General features: G+C 30.8%; 1 protein-coding gene and 2 long non-coding RNA genes across 4 annotated transcripts; all 3 read right to left on the reverse strand.

Annotated features, from left to right (window-relative positions):
• Positions 1–2,432: 2,432 nt before the first annotated feature.
• LOC112754493 (uncharacterized) lies at positions 2,433–3,990 on the reverse strand. The gene is made up of 4 exons (XR_003178581.3): positions 3,860–3,990; positions 3,685–3,767; positions 2,866–2,948; positions 2,433–2,717 (listed from the first exon to the last, which is right to left on the reverse strand). It is a non-coding gene; the product is annotated as an uncharacterized lncRNA (long non-coding RNA).
• Positions 3,991–5,486: 1,496 nt separating this feature from the next.
• Positions 5,487–8,061, reverse strand: LOC140180353 (uncharacterized). 2 transcript variants are annotated; one of them, XR_011874381.1, is made up of 4 exons: positions 7,511–8,061; positions 6,659–6,886; positions 6,022–6,137; positions 5,487–5,946 (listed from the first exon to the last, which is right to left on the reverse strand). It is a non-coding gene; the product is annotated as an uncharacterized lncRNA (long non-coding RNA). The 2 variants fall into 2 exon arrangements; XR_011874380.1 differs by lacking the exon at positions 5,487–5,946 and having other exon boundaries at positions 5,956–6,137.
• A 2,007-nt stretch (positions 8,062–10,068) lies between these two features.
• Positions 10,069–13,297, reverse strand: LOC112754494 (uridine nucleosidase 1). Its single transcript, XM_025802150.3, has 9 exons — positions 12,879–13,297; positions 12,535–12,650; positions 12,380–12,439; positions 11,979–12,161; positions 11,771–11,875; positions 10,962–11,058; positions 10,747–10,854; positions 10,530–10,665; positions 10,069–10,414 (listed from the first exon to the last, which is right to left on the reverse strand). The coding sequence occupies exons 1-9, from the start codon at positions 12,982–12,984 to the stop codon at positions 10,306–10,308; spliced, it is 1,020 nt and encodes a 339-aa protein (XP_025657935.1). The 5' UTR covers positions 12,985–13,297; the 3' UTR covers positions 10,069–10,305.
• Between the last annotated feature and the right edge of the window lie 10,645 nt (positions 13,298–23,942).

Below are 23,942 nucleotides of genomic sequence, written 5' to 3' on the forward strand. Positions count from 1 at the left end.
AAGCCAGAGGCAATCCTAGAACTCCAACACTCAGATTGTGAAACTTAAAGAACTAAAACAAAAATCTTAAATAGGTGGTCCTCTAAGGTTCTAAACTCAACCAAACCTTAAACCTAACCCTCCATCATCCACTTTCCTCTAAAACCTCCAACACCGGTGGAATCACATAGACAAGCAAGCAAACAATAGCAAATACAAGTAGAATACAAGTACTGCAGATGGCAAATATAACAATTAAGCATATTGAATTCACTTAGGCATTCTCAATTAATACACAAGCAAGCAATTCAAACAATATACATATGATGTATGCCTGTTCTAGGACTAATGAGTCTCATCTGTCGATTATCAAGCCAACCCGACAAGTTCGACTGCTAAACCCTGGACTGTCCCCCGTCGCGTATCCCCAAGAGTCTATGCATAGCTTTTTCTCATATATAACATTTTCTCATTTGGGGGTATCCTTCCCGAGAATTTATACGTGCCCGGTCACCCTTATGACGTAGAGTCAACAGAGTATCGAGTCTCAATCTGAAACATGTGGTGGCAAGCCACTGCTCTTTACCCAGAAAAACTCGTATCTCAGATAAAAATGAGTGCATACGCCACATAATCGTTCATATTCATTCATAATCTTTGCATAATCATTCACTATAGCCATGGCATCACATATACATCATGTATTTGCATCACATATTCATTCATATTCTCAGAGCAAGTGGGGCGAACCACACCCTTGTATCTACCGGGCAGCCTCTATACTAACCAACCTGGAACAAGTGGGGCGAAACCACAACCCTATCTCCTCATACCTAATTCATCACTTCTCAAGTTTTTTTCATCTCCAAGTTACCACCCCGTCCTAACTTCTTCTCATCAATCAACACATAACTAAGGTTTGGAGCTAAAACAGTGAAAATAGCGCTTTAAAGGTTCAAAATTAGATTTTAAAATAAAAAATTCACTTTGTTGGAAACAGGGGCGTCGCATACGCGTGGACAATCTCGCGTACGCGTGGACAATCTCGCGTACGCGTGGGCTCGTTTTGCCTCGCTCGCGTACGTGAGATACCCAACCCGAAAGGGTTGGTCATGTCGCGTGCAGGTGGTCGCGTACGCAACCCCTCAAACTCACTGCTCACGTACGCATCACCTTGGTCGCATACGTGAGAAGCCAAACCCGAATGGGTTGGTCACATCACGTACAAGTGTCGTGTACGCGAGTTCTGCAGAATGGGTAAAAATGCTAAGTGCTGCAGAATTTCAGTTTTGCACACCAAACTTCCGACGCGCATAACTTTCTCGTTTTAAAATATTTTTCATCTGTTCTTCAAACGGCATAAACTTCACGGACCCAGTTTTCATGTGAAATAAGTTGGAAGGAATTTGGAGGGTCCAGAGGCCGAGTTATGGCTCGTTGAAGTTCGGCCAAATATTATATTTCACAAAACATATCTCATTACTAACATTATATGCTTACAAATAGCACCAAAACATACCATTTACAGCAACACAACCCCACATCCAACTATAACCAATCATACATCAATTATACTAATAAGATCATCAATAATGCATCACATATACATATTCACTCTCATTACTTTGTCAATCATCATTAAATCATCATTTAGCATTCTAACCTATCCTATGGTCATCTAGCCTAAGTTTTCACAAGACATTATATACTAAATACGAGAAACCAAAATCATACCTTGGCCGATTTCTTCGTACGACCCAAGAACAATCCCACAAGGCAAGCTCACAAGTTCCACCACCAAAAGTCAGCCTCCAAAGTTTCCAATTAAGTTTCTATCTCCTCAATTATACTCTAAAATACATATATATACACCTAACACATATTATCACACATGTATAACAAAAATTCAATACCCAACACACATAATCAAGGAATTAACTAGGGTTCAAGGATTCTCACCTTACCCAAGCACCAATGGAGCATGATTAAACATTTTTCCCAAGCTAATCAGATCCTATAATATAAAAGAACCAAAATCTAAACACCCAATATATCCAATTTTTGAAAATTTGGGGAAAGGAGAATCGACACCACAGCCGCGTGGCCGTAAACGGTGCGGTGATCGGAGTTCGGAGTGAAAAGATATGGTGATATGAATAGAAGACAAGGGTTTTGGAAGCCTTCTTTCTCTTCCCTTGTATGTTTCAGTGTGAAACAACAATGAGGAAGAAGGAAATGAGCTAAAGCTCATTTTGTTCATGGGTTGGGTTGGGCTTGGTTCGACCAGTTTGGCCCGTTTTGTCCCAATCTTGGGCCAAATTCTTTAATATTAGTGTCAAAAGTCTTGTTTTAATTAGATCTATCTCATTAAACTATAAATTCATATTTCTAATTCCTTTTATAAAAAATTAATTTATTAACTAATTATTCGTTAATTTTACGAGATTTACAGAGAGCACAAGGAAGAAACAATTTGTGTAAATAGAAATACTTGTGGCAGCAATCTGGTTGCAGAATTTAACACCAGTAACAAAACAAAGAAGTCTTAAGTGAACATGAATTGTAACTAAATAATCTGAAAACTAGATACCACAAACTAGTGTATACAAATAACAAATAATCTACAGTTGGTTGAGTTTGTTGAGTCGAAACCAATGCTCACTAGCGTTGTCCATAATGGTCTTTCTCAATTCATTGGAGCATCCCAAAACCAAGTCTATGGTAGTTGTGATTAGCATCTGATTTTTAGATATTTAAAATCACCAAAAAAAAGAAAAAAAAAACAAATCCAAAATCAAGAGTCACTAGAGAGCCCAACGAGCAGCAAATAACAAGGTCTTACAAAATTTTTAAAGCAAGTAGGAAATAAAATGGTGACGTTGTCACCTTTGGTGGTATCTTAGGATTGAACGAATATTCCATATGCAACAAGCTTTGTACCCATAAAGCAGAATCTTGTCTTCATATCCCTGCCAAATGTAAACTTTACTTGTGTTAATTATATCTTATCAATAAGGTTAAACTCAAAAACATACTTCACAGCCAGAATATGTTTGCCCCTATCTATAAGCTTCTGGACAAGAGCTGCAAAACACATATACTCAGTGTCTTCCACATTAAAAATTGCCAAAATGGTGACATTGGAAATCCAATATCAGTAATGTCACTATCTCAAATTACAAGCTCAGATCCATTTCCAAAAGCTAAAGGAAACAATGACATACACAATTAGTATTATTGCAACTACTGGAAATCTAACATGTTCCACAACTTATGATGCCCAAACACTTCATTTTTGTTCAACTATGCATATCGAATGTGCATATGCATCAAATACTAACATTTTAAACTTCTTACATTGTTAATAACTTTTTCATAAATTTCAGAATATACATATGCAACACAGTATACCACTAGTTTAAAGCAAAAAATGGAAACAAAACACAATAAAAAGCCATCGGGAATTTTCATAAACTTTTTTATTTTAAAAAAGTTTGAATCTATTCCACTCATTGTTGATAGCTCACAGGGTATTCAATAATCAATTAGATCTAAATCCAACCAACAATTTTTCATATCACCATAACAAAGTCAATAAAAGATTGATCTTCTGTACCAATTTTCACAACTGGATACTTGAATGACGAACTCAAGAAGCTGCAACAAGTAATTTAAAGTTATAGACATAAGATTGAAAAATCTAACCTTTAAATCAGTTTCTGTTCCTTCCAACTCAACAATTATAGCCCTCCAATAGTGAGATTTTCAGGAATAGTGAATCTCACTTACTACATAAGAATCTCCATTTTTCAAACATCAAATCAAAATATATAAAAAATGAAACTTTATTTTAAAAAAATTGGAAAAAGGGGGTAAGCACCTGTTTGTATTCCCTGGACCTAGCAGCAGACTCTTGATCATGTGTCTCTGCTTCTAAAGAGTGGCCTTGTCCACTGGTTCCTCCATCGCTCTTCTCTTCCCTTTTGCCACCGCAACTGCCCCTCCTGATTATTACTATTTCTTTTTCAAAATTAACACAGGTAGATCAGAGTACTCACAAGCTTAATCGCAACCTCTTCATTTTTTGAATATTGATACCACCACAAAAAAAAGAAAGGAGAGAAAGCTCACTGAGATAGATCTCTCCAAAGGATCCGCTACCAATTTTTTGACCGATACGGAACTTGTTCCAAATTCGAGACTCCATTAAAGGTCAACCTCTTTTGACCAAAACCCTAAAAAGGTTTGGGAAATTTGAGAAGAAAAACAAAACACGAGCAACAGAGTTTGAGCTCTATAACTTGAAGAAGTAGATCATGGAGTCGTTGTGGAAGAAGGCAGGGACAGTGGGTAGAGGAAGAAGCGGAGGGACATCGCGAAGAGGAAGAAGGCAGACAGAAAGGGGATAGAAGAAGAAACGGAGGTTCATCGTGAAGCGGAAGAAGGCAGAGGAAGTGGGTAACGAAAGAAGCGGAGACTCATCTCTGCAGCAAACAGGAGTTTGGTTCTCACATTTTATATTGGGCAATTTTAAAATATTAAAAGAATTATTATCTTTAAATTTAATTTTTAATAAATTAACAATGAATTAAATATAAACCATTAGATCATTTATTAATATAATCTAACGCTTCAAATTTTATGGTGTATCAAATAAGCTCAAAAGTCTTGAGCTGATTTTAGACATACTAATCCAAAAAAAAAAAAAAGAGAGAATAATAAGCAACACCATGATTTTAGTTTGCAAAGAGAAAGTTTTAATTTGGGAAGGAGGAATGATTGATGAATCTCTTGCCCAAAAAAAAATTTTGATACATCACTAGTGTTATTTATTAAAGTTGAAATTAATACTGTCAACAATCCTGGATAAATATGGATGGTTTGTAGTTTACATAGTATTTAATTGTTAGTGACACAACAAATAGACCGAATATTGAGGGTAATGGTTTGATATTGAAACTAATTAAGGTTGTAATTAGTTTATAATTTGGCAGTATTTCATATAACTACGCTTTCTCCAAATTTTCCTTGTATTTTATGACTTTTTTTTTTGGGACAAATCTTTGTATTTATGACTTAATACATAATAAATATTCAAACTAAATAAAATGTCAACCATCAATACCTCTACTAATTAATTTGCATATGCAACAATTTTAGGGATGTACATGGTGAGATGAAACCGAATTTGTTTAAATTTAGATCTGACCCTAAATATATACTGGATCTATTATTTAGATCCTAACTCGATTCCAGACCCCATGAAACCTAAATATTTTTAGACCATAATTATATCAGGTCTAAATTGGATAAAAACCGGATATTTAAAGTTTTAACAATAATTTAAAAAGAAACTTATATATGATGTACTTATTTATAAAGAAGAAACTTGTTACCGAAAAGTTGATATCTATATTTGAACTTGAATTTGTCTATAAATTCTACTTTGATGCTTCTTTGATCTATTTTCTAATTCAACAAGTGTACTTAAAAATAAAACAATAAACTTATAATTAATATAATGTAATATTAAAATTAATTTAAAACATATGTACTTTTTTTAATTTTCTTAGGGTGCACATAGTTTGGATAAAGCCGGGTTCGCCTTAACCCGAATTCCACCCTAAATAATAATCGGGTCTATTTTTAAGACCCGTACCTCTAGATCCATTGAAATCACACTCAATTAGTCTCTAAAATATTCAGATCCAGACTAGATTTTCAGACCGAGCCGGACCATATACACCCGTAAACAACTTTAGCACAAAACACTTTACAAAATGGACCTATTATACTGTAACTTTATGTTCTCTTAGGTTTCAGTGGAGCAGAAATTATCTCTATTAGTATCCCTATATGACTATATCCCCAGAAATCATCTTAGTTTTGATATGTAAGATGAATAGACTGCAGCAACTTCAGAAGTATCCCTGCCCTTGAGAAATATTTTGTCACGTGAAGTAAAGGCTGTGAAAATGTCAACAAAGAATATGATGATATTCTAAACAAGAAAGGAATTAGTGTTGGAATTTTGGAACTTACTAATGTTACCAAGTTTCATATTTTCAATCTAAAACCCTTCAGGCAACAAAAGACTCCACGTATTATTGCTCATGAAGACAGAAGGAGGATCCACAAAAATACCTCTTCCTGTGTACCTATGAAATTAAGAATTAAAACTTATATTAGAAGGGTTTTAGAAGTATAAACTAGTTTAGAAAATAATAGTACAGCAGAGGAATCTCGAAAACAAGCTCTAAGCATTTATCAGCTTCCAACACCTTTAATACTGCAACATTGACCAAGAGCCCATGTTAACTGGATGCCAAAACTAAGGTATGAGCATATAAATGACAATTTTGTCAAGTTTCAAACATAGTAAAGCTTCCTTCAATTTTCTAGTGCTCAATCTTCAAGTTAGTGAATGAAGATATTTCATTTCTTTCTTTTGTTTGTTTTCTTTTCCTTTAAGTAACATGAGTTGGAACAACACTATATTGTTTCCTAGTTTCATCACTTCTAAAACAAATTTGTTGAAATCAAATTGGGTTATTCTTTATTGCAGAATTATGTTCAATCATTGCTGTCACTGACACAACGGTAAAATAATAAACCAGTGGAAGTTAACTTGAATATAACTAACGGCTTTTCATTCAAGAAAGTGAAGTAAATTTCTTACTTGGTTCACAAAGCTCACTAGACCTATTAATCTCTCCATTGCAGTAGACATGTTTGGAGTGTTAGTTTGTTCTTCAAGTTGTCCTGCTATTACAGATTCTAAAACCATTTGTTGAAGTTTGTCCTTGCCTTGTGAAAGAGCATCTTCTGCTTGCTGACAAGATTTTCCAAGGTTGCTTATGTCTGACCTTTGTTGCTTTATCATGGTTTCAATCCTAGGGACCAGAATCTGCAATCAAAACGTTTTTTTTTTTAATTATTAATAATGCATCATATCACCATTTACATGCAAAGCTGGTGCTCTCATTCACAATGAGGAGGCTTTCTCAACATCTTTTATTTAACTAGATAGTAAGCATGACCTTTAGAATTTCTGAGGGGCAAAAGCCTCCAATCCAGAAGAAAATTTGTTCAAACACCTTTATGATCTTTTATATACCTCTGTATCAGCAAGAAAATCAAAAATTGAAAACCAAAATACACACTTACATCATTCAAACATTAACACAACATTCATGGAACAGATTAGCAGTGCTTTGTGTCTCTTCATTATTGCCTTTAACCATCATTCAAACACTTACATAAGAAAATATACACACGCCATGTTTTGTACCAATTTCAGACAAATGATGTAGATTAATCAGTTCAATAGAACATATTAGGTCTCAAACTAAATAAAATCAGAAGCAAAAAAATAACAATACAACAGAAAATGCAGCAGTAACAAGTTAACAACAACAACAACGTCACAAAAGATCAATGAAAGTTAAAAACACAATAATAAAAATAGAACTAACATTCTTTGTTTCTTCCTACTAGAGCATGAATTAGATCTAAAAGAACGAAGAGTTACCTATTAGAGGTTATAGAGATCGCGAAACCGAACTGTAGAAGCTTGCTGAAGGCAGCAACAACGGCGTTGCTTGCCACGGTCAAGAGATGAGCCAGATTGAAAACGGTGTTGCTTGCGATGGCACAGAGATGAATGATGGCGATAAGATGAGCGGCAATCTTCATATCAAATCCAAATCATAAAAGCTCGCTGAAGGAGAAGAACGCGCCACCAGAGAAGATCATCGCTGGAAACAGCGTTTCAGTTCACAGCACACAATCTCGTCGGAGGAGAACGCTGAGAAAATCGTCGCCAGAGCATTCGCTGGAGCAGATCATCGCCGGATCATTCACTGGAGCAGATCGTTGCTGGAGCAGTCGCTGGTGCAGAACGTTGCCGGAGCAGAGCACAGATCGTCATTTTTGGATTTGACAGTGGTGGCAATGCATGTTAGGGTTTTCCTTGTTAAGGGAACACATTCGATTTAAGATATTTAGGTTTTCCTTGCTTTTCGGTTTTCCTTCGTTTGGGCTTTTTTTTTTTTAACAATGTGCTTTGATAATGGCAGTTTCAACCGCCAAAATTATCAAAAATTGCCATTTTATTCAAATTAATTATGGCAGCATCATAAAATGCCATAAAATCACCGTAATTTAAATACCATTTTAAACCTTATTTTTTGTAGTGCCTAAATAATGATTGGGTGTATTTTTAAGACCTGTATCTCTAGATCAATTAAAATCACACCCAATTAGTCTCTAAAATATTCAGATCCAGACCAGATTTTCAGACCGAGCCGGACCATATACACCCCTAAACAACTTTAGCACAAAACACTTTACAAAATGGGACCCATTATACTGTAACTTTATGTTCTCTTAGGTTTTAGTGGAGCAAAAATTATCTCTATTAGTATCCCTATATGACTATATATCACGAAACGGTACTTTAATATCAACAGTTGTCTTCTACAGGTGTAGAAAGAATCGCATTACCCCATAACTTTTTATCGTTCAAACTATAACCTTTTGTGCAAACATTAAAATTAAGAATAATTAAGTATGTGGGAGGGATTTGCAGAGAAGTTTGTGATTAAGCAATAGCAACACACAACTAAACATTAAAAAATATTTAAGTGTATTGATATACTAGTATTTAATAATTTTTAATAATTGATTTTAATTATAAAAAACATAATATAATATATAATATAATATAATATATATATATATATATAAAATTAAAATCAATAGTTAAAATTTACTAAAATACTAATGTACTGATATATTTAAAAGTTTTTTTTAAATATGAACATGTCTAATAATATTGACTTTTTATTTATCTAAGACTACAATATGAGATTCTAGTGAGATTTGAGACTGAGGAGTAAGATGGCAAAACTGCTCTTAATTCAAACGATGAAGGAAAATTTGAGGCCATGTTCCCTTTAGAGCTAAGAAATTTGCAATTTTTTTCCCGCCAAATTGGCATACATACATCTTTTTAATTGGATAGAATGTAAAATTCATCCAATGAGTTTCACATTTCACCGGAAATTATGATAGATGTCCTAAATTAAAATTTGTTATATATCTTGAATACTTTTATATAAATCGAATCAAATTGACTCGATTTATATTATGTATGTGCAGCACATAATAAATAATTTTGAGCTGTGTAACTAATTTTAGTTTAAGAGATGTGTAATTTTAAGCTAGAATCATTTTATTTGTGTGATTTATCCAAAATTATGCTTTCATCTAGCATACAAAATAAATTGAGAATAAATTATCATAATGGTATCCAAAAGTTCAAATCGCTAACAAAAAGAATCCAAAAAATTAACGACATATAAAGCATAAAGGATTTCAAACCGTGACAAAAAGAACTAAATATTAAATATATATTCTAAAAAATGATTTTAAAAATCAAATTTTGATGCAAATTTTTGTAATCATTATATAAGATCTTTTCATCCTTAAAATTTAGTAATTAAAATATTTATTCAAATGTTATCACAAAAATTTAAATCAAATAAATAAGTTGTTTGCTAAATATAAAAGTTGTTACTTAAAAAAATAACATTTAATAGTTTTTTTTCTATTTTAAAATTATTCAGTTTGTTTTATCTTTTGAAATTATTCAGAGTTTGTTTTATCAATAACATCTTTCGGAGATTTTTTGAGAGTTTGTTTTATCAATAACATTTTTTTGAAATTTTTTGTTAGCGACTGAATCTTTTGGATACTAGTTAACCCAATAAATTAAATACCCAAAAACATTTTTCAATGTTAGTTACGTATATCATTAAGTTACCTGCACATAGATATGCAGTATTAAGTTGGTTTGGTCACGTAAAATTGATGGCATTGCCAAACAATTCCTATAATGATTCCGTGTTCTTCCTTACCTTTAACTTTATCAAGATGCTTGCGGAATTATTAGTTTACTACCATTTTTCATGCAAAACAAGGTGCAGTCTGTTGCTTGGGGTCCCCGGAACCAGTATGAGAAGCCACTGCAAGTTTCGGAACAGGGGAAAATGACACTTGCTTTTACTTCTGAAAGTAAAATACTAATGAAAGACCAAAGCAAAAAGCAATTCACGTGAATTAGTACATGAACTTTTACATCAAATGGGAGCAAGAACTCATCGGTTTACAAGATAAACCCAATATGAACCCTAGATACCGAGAGTTCTGGTTGACAATGAGAGAAAGAAACACTATGTATAGCCTTGGAAATTAGAAGCTACCATGCCTATCACTTTCCAAAGCTTTGACAACTGCCATAAGCATTGTACAATTGCCTATATTTCAGGGCTTCATCAACAGGTCCCTAACATAATTAAGAACTCCCTCAACATCCACAGTCCAAGCAACCGAAACAGGAGAATAGCCCGTCCACGGGTTGCTTGAATTCCATCTGTATAAAAATAAAAATAAAAAAACCAGTTTGTGTTGAGTAGAAATCATATTTGCGTAAAAAATTAACATTGGAAAGAAAGTGAAAGAGAATCAGGTTATAATTTGGACATTACTGTTTCAATCCTTGGTCCATAAGTGTATGACCAGTACAAATGCCTTGCGTCTCTACCCTCACCACCCCTTTCCTGTATGTGAAAAGATCTGGACGGACAACTGCCACAAAACTGACAGGGTCATGGAGGAATATTCCTGAAAGAAGAAATCATATTATCATTGCAATACAGACCTAAAGAGCATAAACTGAAACATCAAAGCAGCGTGTGAAATTACCATGGACACCATCAGATTTTACATGCCAATCCCTATAGAATTTGCACATATCACCCAGGAGACTAGCATGCTTTCCACTGGATTCCTTCAGGTCAAGGAGATCAGCATCTGACCAAAATACAATATTCAGTTTCCAGTGACTGACTCAGAATAATAATAATGAACAGCTAAAGATAGCCCAGAAAATGGAGCAAACAGGGAGTTTACAACCCCACCTGTCAGTCTGACTTGGGTTGTAATGTTTATTCCAACAACAGCAATATTTGCTCCAGAGGTGAATACAATATCAGCTGCTTCGGGATCATTATAAATCTGCAAAAAGAACAAAGTCATTAGGTTAAGAATCAATGTGATAAGATATGAAAATCTGATCTTTAAGTTTAAACTTCCTAAAATAAATAAATAAACGTTGTGTGGCGATTAGTAAATGTATAGTGGATAGTCTTCAACTAGTCATATGTCTAAAAATAACATACGTCTACAACTTACAAGCTGATTACTTCATGTGTTGGGAGAGTAAAGGAAAAAAAAAAAGGCTTATCTAAAAACCAAGAAATAACTGATGTATAATAGCTTTATTCAAAAACTGAATTATAAATTACACACGCATAACTGCATTAGGTGGTAACAGAACAGCTATTGTATTTAACAAAATTGCATTAGTTGATAACTTAATCCCTATTATACTTACCGATTTTGCTAAAACTACCCTTAAGATTAAGTTAGTAGAAATTTTTCAAGTTTTTCTTTCGATAAATACTTTATAAATGTATTGGAAACTTCAACTTTTTAGTCTTTCAATCAACTTTCCACATTTAACACCTTAACAAGTGCTCCCTTGTTAGCTAAACCCAATACTTATTTCTTAGCTCATCTTCGAGAATTTCCTAGGTGAAGCCATGAATGTATAAAAGAAAATAGGTCACTTGAACAAAATAGAGATAGATCCTGTCCAATCAAGCAAGTTAAGGAGCTCCATATTGAATTCATATAGGAGAAAAGAACAGAGGAATCCAACACCTACATTTGCTTCCGCAGCAGGATTAACATTCCCCAAGGCAAAGAATGAACCTCCAAGTATAACTATTCTCTTCACCTTGCTTGCAAAAGATGAATCTCTTTTGATTGCCTAATAATAGAGATCACACTATCAGATCAAGAAATATATGCAACAAAAGCTTTAAATTAAGAAGGTCAAGATCACAAAGTAAGAGGAATCCAAGAAAACTTACTAACGCTAAGTTCGTCAACGGTCCAAGTGCAAGTATAGTTACTTCACCAGGATATTCAGACACCTTCTCTACCAAAAACTCACAAGCACTCTTCTCAATCTTCTTAGTCGTAGGCGGGGGTAGGAATATGTTACCCAATCCATCTTTACCATGAACAAAATCAGCAACACGAGGCTCTCCACCCTTTTACAAAAGTCAGCATAATAAAATACTGGAAATACAGAATCAACCAAAAGGTGGGAAAAATAAAAGGGGGGTGGGGGGTAGGGCCCGAGGCATGGCAGCAATATTTTGACCGGTGACCCACAAAGATGAGACAAAGGAATGGAAAACAAAGCACAATTCTAAAACTTAATTTGACCAAACATTGAACAAGGTCAAACTAAATATTAAATAGTTACCTTCAATGGCTCAGGGGAACCCTCTGCAACAGGAAGATTTTGACGGCCTGCGATCTCACACTATCCTTTTTGCATAGTGAAAACACAAATCAAGAACATGTTCAAGAAACATAAAAAAAAAATGTGCTAAAAATTGGAAACTAGAAAACACATACCAAAAGCAAAGCATTCTGGGTGGCATCTGTGGTAGCAACATTACCAAAAATGGTGGTAAAACCCAGCATCTCCACCTCAGGGCATTGAAATGCCATCATAATCGCCATGCTATCATCTGCATAACCAACAAAAGACTAATTCCTTTTCTAATTTTTCAATTCATTAGAATTATTAAACGCACATATATCCTTCAGCACACCAGATTGAAGAACATCAAAAATTAATTTTCATACTTCCAACCTAAAGCATGATAATAACGTAATCTATAATCTAAATTACGTCAAAAACTAATTAGCTTTAGAAAATTAAAATTACACAATTGAAATAGCGAGTTGGAGCTCACCGATGCCAGGGTCGGTATCGATAATGAGCTTCTCGGGAAGTGGACGCATTCCGTCACAACCGTTGCCATTGACGGCGCCGTCAGAATGATTTGCGAGAGTGGCCATGAATTTGGGATCAGAGCTACGGATTGAAGGAAATCGCGAAGCCAAAATCAGATAGCAGCAAGAAGAAGAGCAATGATGATGTACGAAGCCGTGGAAAGTGTGTGATGTTATTTATGCTTGTATGTATGTGTGTATGTATTTATGTGTCGCACAGTTGCCGAGTGCATACACACATACACACAAAGGTATGAAGGGAAGGGACGAAAGTGCAATGAGAATATGCAGAGATTGGGTTTGCCTGATGATGATGTTCCAATTTGATGCAAAAGGAGAGAAGAGAGAGAGAAGAGAGATGGCGATAATATAAGGGGTTGGTGTGAATATATAGTACAGACTACAGAACGCTTTCTCGTCTATGAAGTTCTATCCAATCAAAGGATGACACGTTGCGCATCTACATTGCATTCCTATTGAATATCCTTTATCTTTTCTCTTTTTCCCTTTTTCTATTTTATCTTTATCTTTTTATGGTTAAATTAAATCCGAATGCATCGCTTGTGTCGCGGTTCGCAAAGCGAAAAAACTTTGGAAAGTGGTAATCCGTTTTGGGATTTGTCCCAAAAGTGAGACGACCAGTATCTCTGAGCTTAATTTTAATTTTAATTTTAATTTTAATTTTATAAAATAATATATAAATATTTATGGAATTATATGTTATAAATAATAATTTAAAATTAAAAATAAAATTTAACTTTTATATTTAATTTTAATTTAATTAAAATTTTATATTATTTTTAAATATTTTATTAATTAATTTTAAAACAAATTTTAATTTTAAAAAAATTTATTTTTAAAATATTAAAAATAATATTCTAAAAATATTCTATTAGAGATACTCTAATAAATAACGAGACATATATATTATCTAAAATTCTAAATAATTAGTTTACAAGTTTTTTTTTAATTTAATCATATTTGAGTTTTGATATAACAAATTTGACAAAAATATAACCAATTTAAAGTTTTTAATAGTTAACTTATTTATTTATTTAAATAAATGTTAAAAGTTCAAATCTTATTTTATGCAATAATTATCTCTTTAGTTTGCAGTGTTGATAAACCCATATCCAAAATTTTAATGTGACAAATTAATTTTTTTCTGTCAGACTAAGAAACTTAACGATAAACTAAATTTGACAAAGAGAAACTCATCAGCCCAACAATTTTTAATTTTTTGTCATTATTTAATGGGCAAATCACGTCAATAAGTTAAGAGGAGCAAAAATTTGTAAATAAGTCAAATTAAAAATTGGTTCATAAATAAATCAAGAGACATTTTTATATAGTTTGAATCAGTCTAATTTAAATTCTATCTCTATGTAATTCGAATCAACTTGATTTGAATTATCTACACACGTACACACCCACTAATTCGAATCAACCTGATTACAGTAATTCGAATCAGGGTGATTCGAATTATACACACGTTATCCATAATAATTCGAATTAGCCAGATTCGAATTACTCATGATTTAATTTTGCCCGTTCTTTTATTAAAAAATTAATAATTGATTAAAAAATTAATAATTTAAAAATTAAAAAAATATATTTTATTTAATGCATTAAAAAAAGCTAACAAAATATTTAATTACGAGACTTCTTTAAAATATTAATGAACTATCAATTCGAATTTCATACAATACTATTTTGCTCATTTTTAAAAGCTCATGAATATTTTAAAAAAAAATTTAATAAATTTATTTAAATTATACCACAAAAAAATATTTTATTCTATACAAAATAATTTTAAAAAAAATGGCTTAAAAGATGGTAAGAGTACTATAAAAATTTATAATGTTCTAATGAATGAGGACATTAAAGAAATACTACTCTACATAGTCAATAATAATTTAGAAATTAAAAAAATTATAATTATAACCAATATTTACCTAAATTACTAGAATATTACAAACTTTATAGTACTCCTAACATTTTTTAAGCTAAATAATAATTTAAATTGTTTTGCATAGAATAGAGGGCATTTTAAGTCATTTTCTATGCAAAACAATTTTAAAAATGGCTAAAAAATGTTAGGAGTACTATGAAACTTGGTAATATTCTACTAATTTAGGTAAATACTTGTTATAACTATATTTTTTTTAATTTCTAAATTATTATTGATTATGTAGAGTATTTCTTTAATGTCCTAAGCCATTAGGACATTACAAATTTTTATAGTACTCCTAACATCTTTTAAGCCACTTTTTTTTAATTATTTTGTATAGAATAAAATATTTTTTTGTGGTATAATTTAAATAAATTTATGAAAAAAATTTATAAAATAATATTCATGAGCTATTAAAAATGGGCAAAAGAGTATTGTATGAAATTCGAATTGATAGCTCATTAATATTTTAAAGAAGTCTCGTAATTAAATATTTTGTTAGCTTTTTTTTTAATCTATGAAATAAAAAATATATATTTTTTAAATTTTAAATTATTAATTTTTTAATCAATTATTAATTTTTTAACAAAAGAATAGGCAGAATTAAATTATGAGTAATTTAAATCTAGCCAATTCGAATTACTATGTGTAGTGTGTATAATTCGAATCAACCTGATTCAAATTACAGAGTGTAATTCGAATCAGGTTGATTCGAATTAGTGGGTGTGTGCGTGTGTATGTAATTCGAATCAGGTTGATTCGAATTACATTGAAGGTGTAATTCAAATTAGGTTAATTGGAATTACATAAAAATGCCCTCTTAGTTGAACTTGTAATAATTATTGGTTTGGTTGAATCACGTAAATTTTTTTTCTGCTTGGTTTATATGGGTGATTTACCCTTATTTAATTATCATAAAGATTAAATTATTTTTAATAAATAAATTTTATTAATCCAAATATATAAATTCTGAAAAATATAGATACAAATTATATTAATTTATGTGTGTAAATTTTAATAAAAATAGGTACAAATTATATATTTTTTATATACAAAATTTTTATAAATATGAGTGTAAATTATTACTGATCAAATGTTGATCAAAAATAATAATATTATTGCTCCTTGACAATATTATGGAAGTTGAGGAGAATTAATATGTACTCAAGAAGGTATTTTTGGCATTTTAGAATTAAGAATTTATCTCAAAAACAGTGATATTGAAATGGCAGCACTCATAAGATTTATTTAGTAAGGATAGTAAGATGTCCGACAGTTTAAATCCCGTGAAAGACACAAATTTTAGCAATAATTTTTGAATTTATATAGTCTCTATTTAAGTTTGGTTTGTTGTTAAGATTTGTTAAAAATTTGATTTGGTTTTGATTTGTTTAGTAGTATTTATAGGTATTTTAAATTTAAATTAAATCTTATCTAATCTAATAAGATCAAATCTGATTTAATCTAATAAGATCAAATCTGATTTAAAATAATTATGATATCTTTTAGGATCTTTTAATTTAAATTAGTTATCATATCTTTTAGTTATCATATCTTTTAATTTTAGAGTTATATTTAGAAAGATTTGTCCCACTTTTAAACTAATCTATTAGGGATCTATTTAAACAGTTTTTATGAGACAATTTAAATAATAGAGACTTTGATGTTTAAGTTAGTAAATATTTTAGGTAGATTTTTAGTAGATTGAGATTTGAATATACTTGAGGAATGTTAGTAAATTTATAGTAGAATAAATAACCACCTCTTAAAATAATTTCATCTTAGTTAATGAATAATCGTTCCTTTTTGTTACAGAAATTGTTGAGATCTTTCTTCTAGACTAATAAAAAATATCTAAAGTTGAATTTTATTTATTTTAAATCTTACAAAATTATGGACCAATACATGAACACTACTTTTATAAATTCTTTTTGGAATTTCTCAATTAGTATGCAAATACAAATCACCGAATTAAAATTCGAGCAATGATATAGCATCATAAATGTTTTTTAAATATTTTTTATATTTCAAATGATAAAATAAAATGTTAATATATACAATCAACGTCTTAAAAATTAAAAATAAATTTATTTTTTTATTTAATAATTATTAGGAAAATATTTAAGAAAGAAAAATATTAAAAATTCATTAAAATTTATTATTTTATTATTATTTTTAGTCAACAATTCAATTTTTTAATTTAATAATTCAACAATATATTTTAATTCACAATTTTAAATATAATAATTAATTAATAACTAAAAATAATAAATTTTAATAACCTTCTAACATTTCTCTTTAAAAAACTTGTTAGGAGGATATGTTATTTCTCAAAAATAAATATAGTTAATAATTAGGGGAACCATTAAGAAGATATATTATGAGAAAGTAGGAATTACCATTCATATAACTGATTTTATCACCACTTTATTAAAAAAATATACTGTAAAATTATTTTCACCAAGTAATATTGCTAATTTATCTGCAAATCTTTTTGCTAATTGAATGTTTCATAGTTTATTATTCAATAGTAGAGAAAATGGTACCTAATACTCGAAACAGTTGAAATATGAAATTTCATAGTAAAAAGATTGTAAAAAAAAAAGAAAATAGATTTATCCATATGATCATTCGTTTACATGGTTCTGAAAATCGAACCGGACCGGTCGGTTCAACTGGAAAAATCGGGAACCGATCACCTAACCGATCCGAGTAAGGTCAGAAACCGATTGGCAAAAAACCGGTAAAAAAACCGGTCGAACCGGCAATTAACCGGTGAACCGAGAGAACCGTCCAATTTTTTTACGGTTTATTGGTTTGAAAATTAAACTTCAAAACGGCGTCGTTTTGAAGGAAAAAAAAAAAAGAGAAAAGGGCTATCTTCAGCCACGAACCCTAAATCCCTAATTGCCACCAGCCACCACCCTCAGTCAGTATCTCAGTTTCTCTCACCCTCTCACCCTCCGACAGGCCACAGCCCCTCATCGCCGTCGCACCTCTCCTCCATCGCCGTCGCGGAGCTCCGCTCCTCCATCGTAGTCGCCCAGCTCGCCACCTCCACCGTCGCACCTCTCCTCCATCGCCGTCGCCCAGCTCCCCACCTCCACCGTCGTCGCCCAGCTCTCCACCTCCACTGTCGTCGCCGAGCTTTCCACCTCCACCGTCGCACCTCTCCTCCATCACCGTCGCCCAGCTCCCCACCTCCACCGTCGTCGCCCAGCTCTCCACCTCGCCCAGCTCGCCGGTAATACTCTGCCTTCCACCTCGGTTCATGTATGCGGGCATGATTCTGTTCATGGTTCTGTTCTTGTTCCTGTTCTTCTCTATCACAGAAAACATGTTGCTCTCTGTTCATGTTCCTTTCTGTTCATGACTTCATGTTTATCTTTGATGTTTCTGTTCCTATATCTGTTTAATTTTGATGCTCCAATTTTTTGCTGCTTTAAATTGGGCTAAAGTTGAATTTGAAGATAACCAAGATTGCCTTAATCTTTTTGAAAAGCTACATATCTTCTTTGCCCATTTTTTCTCTGTAATATTCTGTAGTGTTTGATATTCATATTATGGAGGATAAGATTGAATCATGCTAAATCAGTAAATCCTAATAAAAGTGAGCAAATCTATTGGACAAAGCAGGGCAAATTGTGTTCCTTAATAATAACGATTAAGAAAGTAATCTGTATTGTTTTGACAGCAATAGCCTGCCTGTCTATGTGTGTGTGTTCTGGATGAAATTTGGTGTTGCTAATAGCCTAATATCTTTCTATTCTTTGTTGTGGAAATTTGCCATATCTGATTAGAAAACTCCTTGTTTGTGTATAGAAACCATAGGGATAGTCCTTGTTTGTGTATAGAAAGTTAGTAATTGTATCTTTTGAATGTAGAACACTATAGGTTTGTCATTATGTACGTTTTATTTTTTGTTTAGTTATAAACTTTGATGTTTGAAGTTGTTTGTGAACCTCTGATATTAAGTAATGGATAATTTATTATGTAAAATATTAAATTTTATTAAGTTATAAATTATTAAATTTTATTAAGTTAATAATTTTATTTAATATTTAATTAAACCGGTTAAACTCCGGTTCAACTCCGGTCGAACCAGTAAATCATTGAACCAGTAATTTCATCTGTTTATTGACCGGTCCGGTTCTCGCAACCTTGTTCGTTTATCAAATAATTTGCCATAAAATATGTTCTGACAAAAGAAATAAACGTTGCAGGCAACTCCAAAATATTGAATAGACGGTCGTTATATTTGTTATTTTCTTCTTTCAAGAATATGTCTTCCTGTTTCCAGCTAAGTATGACATGGAAGGATGAGAAGAACTGAAGCTTTATAAAATTGACACACTATTTTCAAATATATCGCGTCAAGTAGTAGAGCTTTGAAGTTGAATGTCATTGGAATTTGGAAATAGTCGGAACATGTTGTGGAAGCCTCGGACACGGAATAACCCACATGATTGTGCAAACAAAATTTATGTAGAAATGAAAAAACAACTGTTTTTACTCTATCTTTATAATGCTAATAAAATCATTGACAAAAACACAAAATGAACATATACTTATAAAAGATAAATTTTGTGTGATAATTGAGAAAAATATAAAAAATTAAAATTTTTGTTGTTATTTTAAAAAAAATAATCAAAATTTTTAAATTGTGTTACTCTTTATTTTCAATCTCAAACATTATTAATATATTTTTTTTTCAAATTTCAAATAGTTGAAAATAAATAATATCACCATAATTTAATTTATCTTGTGTTAAATAATTTGTTATTATTATTATATTAAAATATTAATATAATAAAGTTTTTGATTAAATTTAGAGATTTATCATTATGATAGTAATCATAATAATAATAGATAAATATTTTATAATTTAATTTAAGTTATTGTTGATCATAGGATTATTAAAAGGAACATTAATAATCTGGATAAATCAATATGTATATATATAATAGCCTTCATTCGATGGAGATTAATAGATCACATTTATTAAATTATATATGTAAATGGTACATATATAGAGATAAGATCATTGGACTGACTCATTTTAAAAATTTTTAATAATTATAATTAACGTATATTTGTTAATAGGATATTCTCAAGATGAACATGGTACTAAAGTTTCTTTGACCTACGATTATCATATTAATTAAAATATATTTATTATACTTTGATTTTGGATACCTAATATCCTGGGGTGCTAGTTGAATAGATATTAGGTATGATTTAAATACTTGTAGTATTAATGATTAGTCAATAAAAATTCTGTCAACTATCAATAAAGAGTTTGGGTTCTAAGATTATAAAACATAGATGAATAAAATCTTGGCCAAGAAAATTGAATAAATAAAAAAAATAATTCATTAGGTCATTCACATTTTATTATAATAATAATAATAAACAAGGGCGGAGGTACACACTTGAAAAGGGGGCAATGCCCCCAAATTTTTAATTTTTGTTAAAAAAATAATAATAGACATGGCCCACTTTTTTTATTTTTCAGCCCCCTTTCTTTTTTTTTCTGTACACTCCTAGCCCCTTTAATTCATAAAAAAAAAAATCAATCCATTTTTATATAACGTTAACAAAGTATAATAGTTTTAGCCTTAGTCCAATAGTTTATTTTATTTAAAAAATCAATATAAATCCTTTTTCTTCTTCCAATGTCTTTATTCACTCAAACTTTTCACCTTCACTTTGCAACTGGTAACAACTTTTTTATTCTCCTCCTTTTTTATTTTTTTAATCTTCTTATCTTCTACCTATTTGACTCTTTTTTTTTTTGCAGATTAAAAAAAAAAATAATAGTTCAACAAGTGATTCTTCACTTTTCTTTCTTAAAAAAGTTTTTATTTTTATTCTTTTTTATTTCAAAAAAATTATTGAACTAACAATAAAGATACATAGTCATACAAAAATAGAACAAATGAATTGTATTTAATATTATAATTTTTTAATGACTAGTAAATATTACGTTGCAGGATGAAAGGATAAGAAAAATATATTATATAATTTAGCATTGTAATTTTTTGTTTAATATTTTTTTAATTATTTTTTTGTTAGCCTTGCTTAATTTTTTTATGTTTTTTATATATTTAGTTATTTACTTAATTTACTATTATTTGTTAATTAAATTTATGTTATTATATGTTAGTTTGTATATTTAGTTTTTTTATTAGTTAACTATTAAATTATAATTTTATATTATTTATACTATAATGTTAATATTATTGTTCTGAATTTTAATATCTTATTTTGAATTGAAATATAATTTTTATATTTTATAAAGATTTAGATTGTAATTTATATTTTTTGCTAAATATATCTTTAATTATAGGAACTTATTTGGCCATTTGATTTATGGGTAAGTTCAAAACCATTAATACATTTTTTAAAAGAAAAGATCAAGGGAATGAATTAGATGGTTGACATTTTAAGGTTGTACCTACAGAGGACATGATCAAAGTCAAAGTTCAAGCAACAGAGGTAATTTTTTGGAAATGTTAAAATTTTTTGGATCTTAGAATGAAAGAGTGGAAAAGAATGTTTTGGAAAATGCTCCAAAAAATACTAAGTATACTTAAAATAATGTCCAAAAAAAATTCTACATATTCTTGCCACTAAGGTGAGAAATTCAACTAGAGAAGAGATTGGAGATGCCAAATTTTGTATTATTATTGATGAAGTTAGAGATGAATCTAAAAAGGAGCAAAAGGCCATTGCTTTGAGATTTGTTACTCTAGATGGTTTTGTTAAAGAGAGATTCTTTGATCTTGTGCATATCACTGATACTTGTGTAATAACTTTAAAAAAAGAATTGATTTCTGTCCTTTCTCATTATAATCTCCAAGTTGAAAATATTAGGGGTCAAGTGTATGATGGTACTAGCAACATGCGGGGTGAGTGGAATGGTATACAAGCTTTGTTTCTTAAAGATTCTCCACAAGCATGTTATGTACATTGTTTTGTTAATATGTTACAATTAGCACTGGTGGCAGCTTTAAGAGAGGTACTTCAAATTCATGAATTTTTTACTCAATTAAACTCTATTGTCACTATTGTTAGTGTTTCTTCAAAAAGATATGATCAATTACAAGAAGCTCAAGCAATTGAAAATGCAAACTTGGTTGCTCAAAATGAATTAAAAATAGGCAAAGGTGTGAATCAAGTAAGCACTTTACAAAGAGTTGGGGATACTCGACAGAGTTTTCACTTTAATTCTATTTGCAGTTTGGTAAAAATGTTTACTGCTACCAACATTGTTCTCAATAATATCATTGAAGATGGGACAACTTATGCACAAAGAGGTGAAGCTTATGGTGTTAGTAAAATATTATTATCATTTGAATTTGTTTTTACTTTGCACTTGATGAAAGAGATTACGGGAATCACTAATGTTCTTTGCCAAGCACTGATGCAATGCATATTGTTTCTACATTAAAGTTACTTCTTCAACAATTAAGAGATGGTGGATGGTGCAATTTTCTTGCAAATGTTAAAGATTTTTTTGTGAAAAGCATGAAATTGAAGTCCCTAATATGAGTGCACAATATGTTTTTGGAAGAGGTCGATCTTGTCAACCAAGTGTGACAGTTGAGCATCATTATCGAATAGATGTATTCTTGGCAACAATTGACTCTCAAATACAAGAGTTGAATAGTAGATTTAATGAGCAAACAATAGAGCTTTTGACTTTGAGTTGTGCTTTGGATCCTAAGGACAATTTCAAATCATTTAACATTGAAGAAATTAGCAAGTTAGCAGAGAAGTTTTATCCCCTTGACTTTCCTTCTAATGAGCTAAATATTTTGAAATCTCAGTTGCAACATTATCAGCATGATATATCAAATCATTTGAAAGACGTTGGTACACTTTCTGAATTGTGCAACAAGTTGCAAGAAATGAGAAAATCAAGAACTTATCACATGGTTGATAGATTAATACGTCTTGTTTTGACTCTACCAGTGTCAACAGCAACAACAGAAAGAGCTTTTTCAACAATAAAAATTGTTAAGACAAGACTTCGAAGTAAGATGGCTGATGAATTTCTTGCAGACAATTTGGTGATCTATATCGAAAAAAAAAAATTAGCAGCTATTTTTGACACAAATTTAATAATAGATAATTTTAAAAATAAAAAAATGTCGTATAGCCTTTTCATGATACAAAATTGTAAGTGGTAACTTTTATATATTATTGTCTTACTTTGATTGAGATTATATATTTAGTTTTTTTTTTTAATTTTATCATTAGAAATAGTAATATAAAATATTTTTAGTAAATTATTAAACACCGCCCCCCTAAATAGTTAGTCTAGCTCCGCCCCTGGTAATAAGTTAGGGTTTGATAATTAAATCATACTAAGGGTTAACCAAGAGTTGAAAAGATGGAAGAATTATACTTTGTTCTTGTTGGGTTCTTAGTAAAAACATATTACTTCATACTAATGGGTCGTTAAAGAGTGTTGCTAGACACCAATCTTGATTAATAAATTTAATATGACTAATATACTATCTGCTTAATGTTGAACCTATGGGTCACACACTAATGAGTGTTATAATCTTTTTTATAAAATTATTTAATTATTATTTTTGATTTGATGAATAAATAATTATATTAATTCAAATAGAATATTATTATATTCTTCACTAGTATCAAAAATATAATAATAATATGATAATTAAGAATATTAAATGAGAATGGAAAATTGTAATACCCCAACTTTTGACACGTCATGACCAATGCCAACTGTTCAGGTGTTACTCGTCGTGAGGACCTACTTAGCTCTAGACTCAGAATTTTGATACAAAAATTAATAAAAGCCTTTATCGATTGAATCGTGAATAAACTGTTTCTCGTGAAACGTCGTATAGTTACTTGCAAGGACAATACTTAAAGTCATATTACCGAAAAGCATATGATAACAGAGTATATATACATATATACATATATAAACATAAGTTGAGTTTGAGGATACATGCCAAGTATCAAAATAACGAGTGCTACACCAAGTTATATTTACAGAGATAAAATTAAAGAAAAACAGTCCCAACCCTCACAC

The sequence above is a fragment of the Arachis hypogaea genome, chromosome 16 (assembly GCF_003086295.3).
Source record: "Arachis hypogaea cultivar Tifrunner chromosome 16, arahy.Tifrunner.gnm2.J5K5, whole genome shotgun sequence".
In the NCBI taxonomy this organism is placed as follows: domain Eukaryota; kingdom Viridiplantae; phylum Streptophyta; class Magnoliopsida; order Fabales; family Fabaceae; genus Arachis; species Arachis hypogaea.